General features: G+C 38.0%; 1 protein-coding gene across 1 annotated transcript; it reads left to right on the forward strand.

Annotated features, from left to right (window-relative positions):
- The first annotated feature begins 3,753 nt into the window (after nucleotides 1–3,753).
- Nucleotides 3,754–14,327, forward strand: slc2a6 (solute carrier family 2 member 6). The gene is made up of 8 exons (XM_004071911.4): nucleotides 3,754–3,956; nucleotides 5,049–5,320; nucleotides 6,625–6,721; nucleotides 9,573–9,672; nucleotides 10,440–10,633; nucleotides 10,724–10,899; nucleotides 10,980–11,275; nucleotides 13,105–14,327. Exons 1-8 carry the CDS (start codon nucleotides 3,828–3,830, stop codon nucleotides 13,431–13,433), a joined length of 1,593 nt encoding a protein of 530 aa, XP_004071959.2. The 5' UTR covers nucleotides 3,754–3,827; the 3' UTR covers nucleotides 13,434–14,327.
- The last annotated feature ends 2,581 nt before the right edge of the window (nucleotides 14,328–16,908 follow it).

Genomic DNA, 16,908 nt, shown 5'->3' on the forward strand with positions numbered 1-16,908 from the left:
CTGTTGGCTCCAAAAATGTTCACCTGTCAACATGTACACAATAGAAATAATGTTCACACACACATACTTGTGCATTCAAACCAACTAGTGTGAAATATTTGATTAAATCATGCAAAGGTAAGCTAACACCTGTGCTCAAGTGAGTGTTTATGTTCTTCTAAAATGGATGATGGAATGTAAAAAGAAGGTGGGTTATCCCCAAACCAAGGCCGCCACCGCAGCGGCAGCTAGAATCCCCCCCAACACCCCCACGGTAGCAAATAGGATAGCCAGGGGGGCCCCCAAAGCCAGAGAGCAGGTAGGCATGGGGGGACAGAGAGTGCAAGCTCCAACCCAACCAGAAGAGCTGCCCCCCCCCCCCCACACACACACACACACACACCACCACCACCGCCATGCCAGGAGGGGGGGGGGGCAGAAGGGTGTGTTTCAACTACCGAGAAATCACAATCCTCAGCCTCCCTGGCGAAGTCAATGCCAGGATACTGAGGAGAAGAGTCCGTCTAAAAGTAAAACCTCAGATCCAGATCCAGGAACAACAGTGCGATTTCCGTCCTGGTAGTGGAACAGTGGACTAGCTTTACATTCTATTTAGGATGCTGGAGGCTTTGGGGGAGTTTGCTCATCCAGCCCATTAGTGTTTTGTGGATTTGGGGAAGGTGTCCGACCGCATCCCTTCTGGGGTCCTGTAGAGAGTGCTCTGGGAGTATGGGGTCCAAGGAGCCTTACTGAGGGCTGGCCGGTTTCTGAGGAGGAGCCCTGGTCATAAATTACCAGCAGTAAGTCGGACCTGTTCTCAGATCATCTTGGACTCCAGCTGGGCTGCCCTTTATCACCAGTTCTGTTCATAGTCTTTATGGCTATGAACAGAACTGGGTTAGAGTTAGAGGCTGGGTCCCCTGCAGAGAGCTGGGAGTAGAGCAGCTGCTCCTCCACATTAAGAGGAGCCCGTTCGGGTGACTTGAGCATCTATTTGGGATGCTCCCTGGACACCTCCCTGGGGAGGTGATCCGGGCATGTCCCACTGGGCAGAGTCCCAGAGAAAGACCGAGGACGCGCTGGAGAGACTATATCTCTTTCTGGACTGGGAACGCCTTTTGGTCCCCCCAGAGGAGGTCTGGGCATTTTTGCTGAGACTGCTGCCCCCACAACCAGGTCCCGGATGAGCGGAAGATGGATGGGTGGAAAAAAAACAGGGGGGGTTTCATTCTAACATTTTCTACAAAAAAAAAAAAAAGAATTACAAACAGGCTGGGCACTACCCTCATCTGATCATGAAAACTATAAGATGAACGTGAATTAATAATTGAAAAGCCCCAAGGTGTCCATACATGACCGGGTCCATTTGGTGATATGACGAGCACATAAACCAGTCTGTTTTGTTCTTCCTACTTTATCCACAAACATAACACAGCAAACTTTGGGGAAGTATTATGTCTATTGTCCAGTATGAACTGTTTCTCTGTTTAGTTAGTCCTAGCCTGTTTGTGGTTCTTTACTCATTAAGAAAATTAGAATGAAAAACACCCACGTTTAGATTATTTTTTTTATTGAATGCAATACACTTCTACAACAATGTCATGTGTTAATGAAAAATAATTCCATGAGTTTCTTGAACTTTGTTAGTTTTTTTAAATTGGGAAATTTTTTCAATCTTCCAATGGCGAGAAAAAATGTCACATGTGCCTGACAACTCTTCCTGGTTGTTGCATAATTTCCAATATTTTGGCAGCTTCTGATGTTTTCAGAAAATGAATAACTACTGGGGTTTTTGAGTAATGTGTAATATATAAAGTATAAATATAAAGTAATATTTGTAATTTTGTATGTTATAGCTTTTCACATAGTTGCCCAAAAAATACATTCTAATGGATCTGGATTACTATTTCATGTTTTGTTTTGTTCCCTGACGTAAAAACAAAAAGTGCCACTCTAGGTGGGAAAAATCCACAACATAATAGAATTCAACAACAGAGTACCAAAGAAGCTGAACATAAGCTACACTCCAACACTGAGTGCAGGAACAGAACCACCTAAATACAGCTCAAGCAAGAGTTTGAGGGAAAGTGTGTGTGGGGGGGGGGGGGGGGGGCATTAGCTTTGCCCTGACATTATTGTGATAGCCCTTGGAATAAATCCTTGGAACCCTGAGTGGAATTTGACGGAGTTTTAGACCCACATAAAACAAAAAACTAATATTACGAGATTTAAAGTCGTGAATTTAAGAGAAAAAAATCCTCGCAAATTTACCAGAAAAAAACACGCAAATATACGAGATTAATCGTTCAATCATTATGTTTAAGTGGAAGTGAGCATAGAGCAGCAACAAGTGAGCAGATTGACTCAACTTAATTGAACAGGTGAGCTGATTGTTTATTGATAACGTTAGAAATGTTTGGAAGCTCATTTGCTTGATTTTGATTTATTAATGTTTTATTTATTGATGGAGGTTTGCAGGATCTCTGCAGCCCGTTGATGATCATGAAGCCATCGGTTTCCCCCTGCAGCTGTCCACTTCCATCCTTTCTTCCTCCAAAGACAAGACCTCAAAGTCTGTGTGACGCTTGCGTTTGAGGAGCACTTTACGGCATTTTCAACATTCAAAGGCTAATATAACAGACTATTTACATTCATATTTGTTGTTTAATGTTGAAACGGACGTTTCATCTGGAGGAGGGGGCGTATGTACAGTTTACACATTGGTGTTCTGCGCATGACAGATTCATGACGTAAGGAGAAAAATGGACTTCTGGGTATGTGAATGAAAAAGAAAATAAAGTAGTAGTCCTCTTCACCCAAACGTGTCTCTGAGCTACTTATTTTACATATGAAACTTCGCTTTATGACACCGAACCCCAGAAAGCCAGCTCCACTGACAATAATCTGATTTTGAGTCGCCAAAAGGTTCAGAATCTCAGTTCGGTAAAGTTAGAAAGATATTCACAGATTCGGACTTTGTTTTTGAAATCTATCCGGAAATAAAGCTTCACCAAATGCTCCACATCTTTCATCTTGCTAGGCTCCTATAAAGAGACAACTTTGGTGCCTTTTACTAATCTATGACTTGTTTTCTCGAAGAAAATCGTCGTTTTCTCGTAGTTTAACAGTTATGACTTTTTTTTCTCGCAAATTTACGACAAAAGTCAAAACAAAAAAATGTAAACTGGCCCTAAAACTCTGTAAAATTTCACACATTAATTTTGAACATTTTCACATTGTTTTGACCTTTTCGTTGCTTTGTTTGTAGATTTATACTTTTTTTGTCTCTACATGTTTGATATTTTATTATAAAACAAACTATTTGATCAACATTTTTGCTGTATAATAAAGGGGACATTTACCACCCAGAATTGAATTGTCTGGACAGTTTGAGGTTCATTGTGTAACATAATCAAAAATATTATAATGTGAGGTACTATTAATACTAATATCAAGTACAAAAGGATAATTATTATAGCAGCTAACTGTAAAGCAGTAAAAATGCTCAAAAAGACCCCAGACTACTAAGAGTTAACATTTTAAAAGAAATAATCTAACATATGGATCCATAAGGTTATTGTTTAAGAGTCAATATTGGTGCCAAAAAGATTAATAGTTACACTAAAGCCAAATTGCATTGTCTTCTCAATCAGCCTAATAGTACAGTGAAACTCTGAATCTCATGGTTGATAGAATTAAACAGAAAACCCTGACCTTCCTCATTTACTCATCTAGTTTGGGAGTTCTTGCCTCTTCTTCTGCTTTTTTCTGTTTGAATGTGCTAATCCAGGAATCACACAGCGGCTCCCCCTCTTCTGCTTTTTGTTGGTAACACATTGCAACATTGCATGGTTTTATCTTTATTTTATTTTCGGTACAGTAAACCACTTCAGAAAAGGACGTTCAAGTTGACAGGCTGTAAGATGGACGAGGAAACAGCACTGCTGAAGGAAAGAGCTACATCTGCTGGATCTCAGGTTAGAAATCCACATTCTTTACTCAATGTTGGCATTTAGGGTAAAAGTGAAACTCTTATAGCTTTATCAAATGTTTTGACAGTTTGATTCCATTTTAAAGATATTTGAAGATATTGTTTCAACCATTATAAAAAAACAAGGAAACAGACTTCATATTGGATAAATTCAGATAAAGATACAAATAGATGTGATTTTCAGACTAATACCCTATAAAGATCACAAAACAAATCTCTCCAATACAAAATAACAATAGCAATAAATAATTAAAATGATTTTAAGGAGAGACTATTTCAGTGATGAGAGCACACGAATTTCTTTTTTTTTTTAAACAGAAAAAAGGTTTAATTTTTAACCATATCCTAAGAGATCAGACCCTGCATGAAAAACCCATATTTGGTCATTAAAAAAAATTCCAGATAAATAAATGATAAATGTACAATCATGGTTTTGTCATAAGTCTTACCCGTTTTTGACTTCATCTATCACCATTTTCCTTTTCACAAATTGAGGACAATTCCTTTTCTACATTGCTTTTTTTCTGGCTATCATTGCTTTTTTTCTTGTCCTCCTTTTTTATTATTCTTGTCCACTTATTTCCTTGTCATTTTCTGTGAAAAATGATGGAAAACTCATGTTTAACTAATAATGAAATTATTTGACAAAGTTCAATAAATTCCCCCAGGTAAAGCAGGACAGAACAAAACATCTGTTGTTTTCTTGATCAAAAACACATATTTATATCCAAACTTAATTAATTAGCTCATTTAAAGAACAAGAACAGACTGACATCCCTTTTGTTCTTCAGATTTTGTTTGATATAAACATGTAAATATTACTGAAGATGGTCACAGGAGGGTGTGCTCTAAAACTGGTGCAGGTTTTCTGACAGTTTGGCACATTTTATGCATATTTTAGTGTGATAAAAATTACAATGATAAAATATCTTCAGTAGATGTGTGAAATTGTGTCTGTTTTCAGTTAAAATGGATCCAATGTGCAGAATTATAGATCATATTGAGCCTTCGTCTCTGTGAGGACATTCATGAACTGAAGTTTATACTTTAATTGGATGCCTTCTGTTTCCTCCCTCAGATTAGAAATTCCAGACTTTTCCTGGCCGTGTTCTCGGCAGTCCTGGGAAATTTCAACTTCGGGTATTCCTTGGTCTATTCCTCTCCAGTTCTGCCCAAACTTAAAAGTCCAGATGCAGACCCTCGGCTCAGGATGGACACAGAACAAGCTGCTTGGTTCGGCTCCATCTACTCCCTGGGTGCAGCGGCTGGTGGGCTGGGGGCCATGATGCTCAATGATCTGATTGGACGGAAGCTCAGCATTATGACGTCCGCTGTGCCATCCACTCTTGGGTAGATGTCAGCATATTTCAGTCAAACAGTGTTACATCCCTGATCTGGGGGGAAATGGCATAAATGGGCAACATAAAGAATTTAGAAACTGGGAGGTTTAAAATGGCAGCATAGTCTTTTACTCGGGTGACTGGGAGTCACAAAACTAAGGCCAAACTAATAAACACAAATGACTGGGACAAAACAAAGTGTAGCAAAGTCTGAATTTTATTAACATTAACTCTCAAGCTTTTCAGCAGTAAAATTAATAACAAAAACAAAGTATTCAGAAAATTCACCAAAACATAGAAATTAGCAATTAGCAATAGCAATTTGGTGGACAGTAATGATGGCTTGATCATGTTTTGCTGCCATCACATGTGTGTCTTATCTGCTGTGCTGGTGCTTGGTCATGATGTCACATATAGTGAATCGAATTCTGTTCAACATCTTTACATTTTAGTAAAATAAACCAAAAATTGTATTTTCCATGATCAATATAAAGGATTTATTTTATTTTGAATCGATTTTATGATGGTAACAACTTTAACAACTTGCCTCAGACAGATCGATCTGTTTGGGTAAGAACATACTTCGATTTATCAATGAAGTTGAGGAATCATTACAACCCTAGAAACGTATTTTCTAGCACCAACAGGTTTGTGAAGTACTTTTATTTCAGTGTTTAGTACTTTCTCCTGGTTGTTCAGTAGTCATCTAATTTGCAGTGAATAAACTTAGAGTAGATTTGTTTGTTTTGCATTTTAAGCTCTATCTAAACTCTTCTACTCTGATGAACTTTAGAGACAATGATTGAGAACACAAGTGTACATAAGCTATGTGATTTTATTTGCTCTTTGCAACACATCAATCAAATGCATTGAGGTAACTTTTGCTCAAAACATCATCCATCTGCTCCTTAAAGAGGAGATGCTCTGCAAAAATAAATAAATAAACTCAGGGTAAAATTCCAATTTAGGTTAAAAAAAGACCAATCAGGTTAAAAAAAGATTACATTGGTTCATATAAATGATGTAAACCACCAACTGAATTTTTTTGTTTAGCCTTTTCTTGTATTTCTGAAAACAAAATAACTCATTTTTAATTGATTTAATAGCTCCTTTTCAGTTTAACTAAAAAAATGTTAAAATAGCCTTTTCTTATTTAAAATGAACCTTAAAACAACTTTAGTTTTTAATTACCTTTTTAAAACATGAACATAATTAAATAAATGAAGGAGGTTTCGAACAAGATTTGAGCATGAAGGATGACATAACTTTATTGTAGTCTGTGTTTTGCATGATGTGGTGTCATGTGTGTTGCAGGTACATGCTGCTGGCAGGAGCTGTGGACTTGTGGATGCTACATTTTGGCCGTTTCCTAACGGGGGTCGCTGCCGGCATGACTGCAGCATCCATTCCAGTACGTTCATTCAAGCCTTTCAAAAAAAAACGTAGTTTTCTGTTGAAAAACTTGGAACCAAGAATTATTTATTTGTCATTTTTATTAATGAGCAATGAAATTGCGTTTAGAGCATCAACAATTACCCTAGTTGTTTCCAAAGTGTGGAAGGCTCCCATTTACCAAATAAATACCCAATGAATAAATAACCAAAGTGCAACATCAGTACAAAAACACAGCAAGGACTAAACAAAATAAGACATTCAATGTCATTCAAGTCAATAGCAGCTTGACGTCCAGTTCACAGTTATTTTCGAGGTGGATATGGTTATTGTGGAGCAGGTTTGGGGGTACAGTATATACAGTCTGTTGAGATATGAAGCGGGGGATATGAAGCAATGCAATTCAGTTCACAGTTAGAGCAGGATATGGCAATTACTCAGATGAGAAGGTTGGAGAGGGGTGGGGGCGGTTGGTGGGTGGGACTGTTCAGTAGCCTGTGGATAAAAGCTGTTATTCAGTCTAATTGTCCTGGCCTGGATGGACCTTGAAGCGTGGAGATCCTGTTGGAATAAAAGTCCACAGACGGGAAGTTTCCAATTCAAACCAAAGATTTATTACACTAACAATATTTCTAATACAGATATGCGGGCTCAATCAATTTCCCTGAATGCCTATTATTAAAACAGGGCTCACATCAGGAACACAAAGAAAGAGCGCTGTTTCTATCCCTGCCCAGGGATTTATACAATGTATTGATGAATATGTAAATGCAGAAAGGAGGGTGAAGAAATCGCCTGGTCAGTGGTCTCCCTTTCCACGGCTCCCAAGGACGTTAGCTGATACGTCACCATCTGCACAGAAAGAATCCACAACACAACCTGCAAACAGCCTCCTCCCACACCATGAGTGCCTTGCACCCACCTCCGCAACCTGCCCTCCCTTGTGTCTGCTCCTCAAAACTTCAGTGGGGCCTCTCACATGTATGGCATGCATGATCTGCTGATAATGATTCTGAACCAGTTCTATGGGTTATATATTCTTCATTCTGTACCTCCTTCCTGAGGGCAGCAGGTGGAAGACATGGTGGGCTGGATGGTGCTGGTCACGCAGGATGTTGTGGACTCTCTTTAGACAGCAGGTGGTGTAGATGTTACTCATCTCTGGAAGACTGGTCCCAATGATTTTCCCTACTGTTTTCACCACCTGTTGGAGTCTAAGCTGATCAACATTTGTGCAGCTTTAAAACCACACTAAAAAAACATGTCAGAACGCTGCTGATGGCATAGTTGTAAAAGTTCACCATCAGCTGCCTGGAGATTTCACCAGTCTTTAGTTTCTTCAGGTAGTGAAGGGGTTGTTGGGCCTTACCCACCACTGAGGCAGTGTCTGGACCCCATGATAGGTCCTCTGTCATAGTTACCCCTAGAAATGTAAAATTAGTCACCCTCTCAAACATCTCCGTCCCAATGTCTCTGTGCTGATGTTTTTTACTACATCTGCAGAAGCCGACAATAATTTCCTTGGTCTTTTTTATGTTTAAGATCAAGTTGTTATTGTTCAACCATGACACCAAGTGTTGCACTTCTTTCCTATAGTCCCTTTCATTATTGTCATTGATAAGTCCAAGCACTGTAGTGTTGTCAGCAGACTTGACAATTAGGTTGGATGAAAATGATGAGCGACAGTCATATGTGAACAGAGAGTAGAATGAAGGGCTCAGCACACACCCTTGGGGAGCCTCTGTATTGATTAAAAACCGTAGATGAAGTGTACTTTCCCAATAAAACAATTTGTTTTGCGGTTGGTTAAAAAATCTGCAATCCAATTGCACAGTATGGTGTTAAGTGCAAGATGCTATACCTTGAACCTTGAACGGCCAAATAACATTAAAGGCTGAACTGTTGTCAACAACAAGAAGCCATGCATAGGTGTTCTTACCAAGCAAGAAAAGTAAATTAAATTATGCCTTTTTTGTACATGTTTTTAACGGGCTAGCTCCAGAAAGGCACAGGAAGGATTTTCCTTAGGGTCAAATGCATAATTTAAAAAAAGAAAAAAGTAGCTCTGCTGGTATTTCTGGTATTTAGTTTGTAACAAAACATTGCAAATTATACAAAATTGAAACTTGTTGAAAAGGTTAAATATGACCTGCCTCCCATGCCTTAAAGCCAAAAATATAAACCCTTTGCCTTTGCCTTCATAATAACTGCAAATTCTTAGCATTGCTTCCAGCAGTACTATTGCTTTTGCTTAGAGGTAACTTCATCGAAAGGGGTTGATTAAAATAAAAAATAAAAACAAAAAAATGTAAGTCTTCATTTTTCATTCCATAATTTTTTTTAATTAGTGGACTTAAATTGAGAACACAAAGAAAAACATTTCACCATTGTGCATAAAATCGACACACTAAACACTGTCCATTTTGAAATGATGTTACACTTGCAGAATTCAAGATAGATTCTTTATTAAATTATATTACTAATTCTAGATGCCACAAGTGTTGGTGTAATTTGAACTGTATGTTAGAACTTTGAACTGAATCGTAGGGAAAGTGAATCATTGCATCCGTACTCCATACGTTTGTTTATGTTGAAAATGTCAAACAGTACTGTACTAAATTTAATATATTTAATATTGTTTAATTACAGCAAGATTAGTATTGAACGGTTTTTCTTCGTGGTTAATTTACTTTTTAGCAAATTAAAAATGAATTTTTTGTGTTACATTGAACTGAAACAAAACCATGACCCAAAAATGGAGGTTTCCGTAGGCCTATCCGTATTACCAATCAAGTTGGCTGTAAGTGAATGAATGTTGTTTGTGGTTTACGAATGACCAATAAGGGGTTTATTCTGTGTTTCTGCTTCAGGTGTACATTTCTGAGATCTCCCACAAAGGAGTGAGGGGAGCTCTGGGCTCCTGTCCTCAGGTCACGGCTGTGTTTGGGAGTCTGACTCTCTACGCTCTCGGTGTGTGTCTCTGCTGCAGAAACTGAATGTTAAAGGGGTTGTTTTTATTACACATGTTCAGCTGTTTTTCCTCAGACACAGCAGATGCCTATCAGTATAAAAACAAACTTTTATGATAATCACAAAAATCCTGTACATCAAAGAGTTGACAGAAAATTAAATTTTTTTGGAATTGAGATGTTTTTTAAACCCTTCAAGAAATCAAACTAAAAAATTGAAATTTATAGTATTAATTATGGCTGATTTATTATGCTTTTTTCTTACAATATTAGTTTTCCATTCAAAAAATTGACTCCAGGGAAAAAGCACCTTATTCACTCACTGTCTCTAATTTGATGCACAATTTGTTTTTAGCATGATGTAACTGTATCATAAATAATTAATTGTCAACAATTTATTTCATTCTTTCAATACAGCAATTAGTCATTTAAAAAAGAAAAACAAGAGATGAGTTAATATCACCATAAAGTTTTTAAAAATTAGCAAAACATTTCCCTTCAAAAATTGTTTGAGAGATTTCACAGAGGCAGGTGTTTTGAAATGAGCAGGAAAATACCTTCTGCTGCCTCTAGTGGAAAGACGATAAACTACACAGCAGAAAACATGGACAAAGTTATATTCAATGGGTTTTTAAGAAAAGTTTTGATTATGCTATATAGATAGGGGTCTCAGAAATCAAATATGATAAAATTGGTTATATTAGGTTAAAGAAAAGAAGCAACAGTTGTTTAATTATTAGTCCTATGAGCTTTTTTCCCTTTTTGCAGGTCTGGTGGTGCCATGGCGTTGGCTGGCAGTGGCAGGGGCTGTGCCAGCTATATTGATGGTTGTGCTGCTCACATTTATGCCCTCCTCCCCTAGAAGACTCCTCTCCCTTGGCCGGCAACAGCATGCAGAGAAGGTCCTCCGCTGGCTTAGGGGAAATCACTACAACACCCACAGCGAGCTAAGGGACATACAGGTGGAAGATTAGCACAGGCTTTTATTTTGACAGCTTGCAATAATCTTATGTGGCAGATCAGATCTAATATGAATGATTTCACCAACATAGGAGAGCATTGACAGTCAGAAGACAGTCAAATGGTCCCATCTCGCCACACCCATCTACTACAAGCCAATCCTTATCTCAGTGATGATGCGTTTTCTGCAACAGATGACAGGCATCACACCAGTCTTGGTTTATCTGGAGCCCATTTTCGCAAAAAGCCAAGTGTCAATTGAGCCAAGGTTGTGCATCAAACAAACAGCATTTGGTTTGTTCTTCTGTTCTTGGTTCTAAACACAAATATCAACTTAATTTCCCTTAGGTACGATGCTGCAATAGTGGGGGCAGTCCGCCTCTTTTCTGTTGCCATAGCAGCATTTTTGATGGACAAAGCTGGACGAAAAGCCCTGCTGTACACCTCCAGTATGCTAATGTTCCTGGCCTCCCTGACCCTAGCCGTCGCCTCTCACACCACGACCTGCCCTCCGGGGCCTTCTCCTCCGAACCATACAGTGCTGGGCTATGGCACCCATGAGGACATGGCCGTCGCCTTTCAAAGCAGCCAGCAAACCGCCGCAGGCCTCATCCCTCTCGTCTTTACTGTGGTGTTTATATTTGGTGAGTTTTCAAAGGGGTTTCCCTAAAATGCAATGCTTTTTCCAGCCTCTTGTATTACAGCTTAAAGCTGTATTAAAGGTAAGGCTTTGCAGCAACAACTTTCAGTCACTCCAATTCATTTTTAGGGTTTTTGGTTGGATCTTTGGTATGTCGTTTTCTCTGTAACACGGCTTGAGTCCTCATAAGTGAACTCGAACTATTTTGCTTATTATTTATTGTTTATAATAAAAGATGTTGCTGCTATTTATGAATCTGGGATTTTACTAATGCTATGGTCACATATACAACTGTGACCGCACAATGGGTAGGAATCGGCAGAATCTTTAAGACGCCTGATTTTGTAAAACATCATTTGCATGGTCATGAATGCAGATGGCGGCAGTCAGTCAGGCGGGGATAACAGTTATACGAAATTGGGCAACAGCTGGGCGGCCACAGGCATGTGGCAGCAAGATTGCCAGCATGTGCCAAGATGTTCCATCACCCAATTTGGTGATGGCACAATTTGGCCCAATTTGACCCACAGTAGCCGGGATCGCCAGATTGTCGTCCAGTCATCTCGGGGCCCCCGGCCCATCTCAACAGCCCTCATCGAGTACCCGTGCTGCTACCGCACAATTTCTAACAATTGAACAATGGCAGTTATACTGCACCGGGGCAGGGGGTGGCTGGAGGGTGGCAGCCTGATATTGGCCGATCATAAGACAATTTTGGGGAACTTGGAGACCCCACCATCAGTCAATTATCACGCTGCTGTCTTTCTGCTGCCCGCCCATCACTGGACTGTCACAACCCAACCCTAAAATGTGCTCGGGTGGCCACTTCCTGATGTCAAAAAATCATCCGTTTCATTTGAACTTTTTCTTATGACCCAGAAAGCCGCAGTGTGTAAAAATCAACTGCCGCCTCCCAATTGCAAATGCCACCGCGCAGCCACATGCTGAATTTGCTGAAAAACTTGCATTTAGGCCACTGCATGGTGGCCTTTTGACCTATGTGTCTCTAAAATTTAGATAATTTATTTGTATGGTGCCTTCAAATGACCACAGTCAAACAAGGCGTCGTACACTAAATCCAGAAACATTAAAAACAACACCAAAAGTAAAAATGATAAATGAGTATTATAAAAACACAAGAGAAATGCAAAATAAACTATAAAACACACCAGCAGAGCAGAGTCTCATGCTCTGTCGACAGCCTGGCAATAAAGACAGGCTTTGAGAAGTTTTTAATAATAATAATAATAATAATGGATTGGATTTATCTGCGCTTTTCAAGTCACTCAAAGCGCTTACATTGTGTCCATTATTCATTATTCATTAAACTTGTTTATTCTGATTATCAGTTTAATGACAAGGCTAAATGATAAGGCTAAATGCAAACCATTAATATTAAGAAATGTTGTCAGACTAAGGATATGGAAATTAAAAAATATGTAAAAACTGTAATTTCATTTAAAGTAAATTTCATTTGTAAATCTTTTAAATTCACAGATAAGAAAGAAATGCTGCACGTCATGTTTGTAGTTTCTTTTTGTGTAACAATTGTTAAAACATTTTATCACAAAATACTTAGTTTCTAAAATAAATTAGTGAACTTTTTTTATATTAAAAACTGGTCCTTACTCAGACTGCTTTGTTGCTGTTTGAAAAACACTCCCAACTGTCCCTACGGCTTTTTCTTTTGAAAATCTCACCCCGTTTTTGACAAAACATGAAAAGCCACATTTGTTTATTTATGAGGTTTTGCTAGGCGGAACTGGTTGTTAAGTTGTCACACCCATCTCAGTGAAAAAAGTCTCAGTCATCAGAATGTTTGTTATCTCGCAGGATATGCCATGGGATGGGGCCCGATCACATGGCTGCTGATGTCTGAGGTGCTCCCGCTGGTGGTCAGGGGGAAGGCCTCAGGACTGTGTGTGACCGTTAGCTGGCTGACAGCCTTCGCCCTCACCCACGCCTTCACTCACCTAGTGGACAGCTACGGGCTGTACGTCCCTTACCTGATTTTCACAGTGGTGTGTGTCTTCTGCTTGCTGTTCAACGCTGTGTGCATCCCGGAGACAGGTGGACGCTCACTGGAGGAAATAGAGAACTATTTCAGGACGGGACGCTCTTTCACCATTACCAGGAGTGCATCCACCTTACAGTCTCACTGAACCATCTGACCTTTGTTCTACAAATTCTAGAAAGTGAGGTAGATGCATATGGAGCTACTACTTATTTAACAAACATATGTTGATGTTGGTTTTGAGTTGTTCCATGATATTATAGCTTTGACTGACCAGAACACTTCCTGCCAAAATACCCATCATTTTACTACTTTTATTTCTTGAAAATTTGCCTTTTTTTATGTGACTTTATGCGGGCATATTGGTCCAATCTATCTATCTATCTATCTATCTATCTATCTATCTATCTATCTATCTATCTATCTATCTATCTATCTATCTATCTATCTATCTATCTATCTATCTATCTATCTATCTATCTATCTATCTATCTATCTATCTATCTATCTATCTATCTATCTATCTATCTATCTATCCATCTATCTATCTATCTATCTGCAATGTGGCTCAATGTAGTAACACACAAACGCAACAACACACAAAGGTTTAAAGACTAGTTTAATTCAAATGTGTAAACACAGATTTGCTAGAGCACATTAGCCAATTTATTTTATTTTTGTGTCATTTTCCTTATTTAATTTAACACTATGTATATATATATATATATATATATATATATATATATATATATATATATATATATATATATATATATATATATATATATATATATCTTCTCACCTTAAAGTACTTCACACACACGTTATATAGAAATGTGCTTTTGAACAGATACTCTGTAGAGCAGGCGTCTGCAACCTGAGGTTCCAGAGCCACATGCAGCTCTATTTTCCCTTCATTGTGGTATTTGGGTTTGAAGAAAAATGTAAATGGTTTGAATGAATAATAGTTTAGTGTATTAAGTTTGTGGTGGTTTATTACTGTATCAGAATAGCTTAATAAAGCACATATTCTGCTACACAACAGCGTCTTATTGTTGTTCAGAGGCAAAGTATATAACTGCATTTACATGTTTAGATTTTTTTTAAAAAGAATCCTAGCCTAATGTTGGCATGTTTTAAAAGATTGCCTAAGTCATAATGGAAAATATCATTGTTGACTTGACTTTCTTAAATATTTAATTCAAGCAAAACTGCTCTAGCAGGAGGATCTTATTTGAGACAGGGTTGACCTTATTTTAAAATGAACTTGTATGTGCAGCTGCTAAAAGTAATATGAATTAAAATATTTAGAAAAATCTCAGTTATAATTCAATCATTGTAAACATTTAAAAGCTACTTTTAGTAATGAATGCCTCAATGACCACAAAATATGTGTATTACAGCCTCTTGTACAAAAAATGTAACAGGTGTATTTTTCTAAAAAAAACACAAAAATTAAATGGAGCTGAGCAGCTCTTGCTGGGATTTTGTTGATAAGAAACTGACTCAAATGGCTTTTGTAGTGGTACAGGTTGCATCCAGATTTAGAGTATCACAAAAAAATCTATTTAGGACTCATGACGCTGTATCTGTCTTTATTTTTACTTGTTTGTTTAGTATTAAAAGTGTTAAAAACTAACCTGGCGGAGCGGACACAAAGAAAATTTGTTTGCACAGAAAAAGAAACCTATCTACTGCTTTCTTTTGCACCACAACAGCAAAGGGGACAACTTTTTGTGACTATTTTATAATAAAAAATAAAGTTTAAGCGTGTCAACTAACAGAACAGCAGCTGAAAAAACTGGTTCATCAGAGAGCTGGAAGTAATGTCAACACGCTCAGCAGGACGCATGACATACCAGAGGGTGAACTCAGACACATGGTTCAGTTTTTCCAACAATTTCCAAAATTGGACTTGGGCCATTTACAGTAAAACACAAAAGACTGATTTTACGACAAATAATTGATCATATATTTAAGGTTTTCTCCTTTAAACACAAAATTAATGTCATGTTGTCTTGTTATGAAACTAAATTTGGCAAAAAGAAGCAATTCGTTGAAACCTGGTTACATTCCTGAAATAGGCCCACGTATGTGTCATGCCATTTGCACTTCTTACTAATGCTAATAGCTAATTAACTTTTAGTAATAAGCAAAGAATTGTTTACATTCATCACAGGAATGGAACAATTGCTCAATGACGATAAGACAAATATACAGTCACTGATTTTATGTCAATCACCTAAAAATATGCTATTTCAACTATGAAAGTTGTGGTGCTTGTGAGAAAAAAAAGCAATGATACCAAAGAAAGTTGTGTCGCTAAAAACAAAGATTGACCTCTCATCACTTATTTTAGAGTGGCTGACGCGGGTTATTTCTGGACCTGTGACTCCGCCCACACCTCCTCAGGTATTGCCAAAAAAGATTTGTGCTGCTGATGGGTATCTACTGTTTGTATTGTAAACACTTACTCTCATTCTGGCACTTAAAGGACAAGAAAAAGAAGGGAAAAAATGCAAGTGTAGCATATGAACATGTGTTCAATAATAGTTGGATTCAGGCTTTATTAGAAAATCAATGTCCTGAAATAACCGTAAACCGTAAACCATAAATATGTAAGAAGTACATAATAAAACATTTCTAAGGTGTCAGTGCTCTTCAATTTTAGATGACTTATTAATAAATCTTCATTCATTTCACAATGTCAAAATCAAATAAAAGATAAGAAGAAAACATAGCAGTCTTCCAGATTTTGTCTGTAAATTCATCTATAGTACTGTTCCTGTTTGCTGTATCTCATCTCACTAGGAAGGAATTTGTTGCACTCTATTACACAATACTGCTTTTGTACACTCTTGAAGCCTTACGAAGACTTTGTGCACAATGAAAAGTTCCATCTATAGTGTGGTCAATGGGGCTGCTGGTGCAACAGCAATGTGTCTGGAACTTGTCCTCTTCAAAACTTTTGAAGCATGCACCACATTATGATTTTTTTCTGAAGACACTGTAGTGATAAAAGCCAAATCCACTCAAAAAGCAAAACTTACATAATAGGAGAAAGCATGCTTTTCTGCACAGTGAGAAGCAACCAATTCTACAATGAAATGTAAAAAATTGTATTTCCATGAACCAAAAAACTTGTTTTGTCCACTCAGCTACTGAGTAATTCACCTTTTTAAATGCGACTTGGATTTAATTTGAAGATTTCATCACTCCGCCTTTTTAGAGCTCCAGGGTAAACAGTGCTGGGGATGGTTTGTTTTTAAGAATGTTGCTTGTCTGGCCCATCAAAACACACAATCACCTCACCCAGTTGACATCAAGCTGAGCCAACACCCAAACTCTCTTGCACCGCCTTAGATTCTTCAGATGAATGATTTAGGGTAACAGAAATGAAAAGGGGGGGGAGGAAAGCACTCTCAACTTAGTGAAAATGTTGTAGTGTAGTGTAAAGTGCCTTGGATAGCACATAAGTGAGCCACAGGTGAAACTATTTTAGTGTTTCAAAACTACAATCATCTTGTGATCAAGTGGTCTTTATTTATAATTATGCAATTTTTAGCCTAAATTAAACCTCTAATTAAACCTCTAGTTTTCTAAGACATAGTTTTCTCTGAGTT

The sequence above is a fragment of the Oryzias latipes genome, chromosome 8, assembly GCF_053564925.1.
Source record: "Oryzias latipes strain Hd-rR chromosome 8, Olatipes_Hd-rR_3.1".
Taxonomy (NCBI): Eukaryota; Metazoa; Chordata; class Actinopteri; order Beloniformes; family Adrianichthyidae; genus Oryzias; species Oryzias latipes.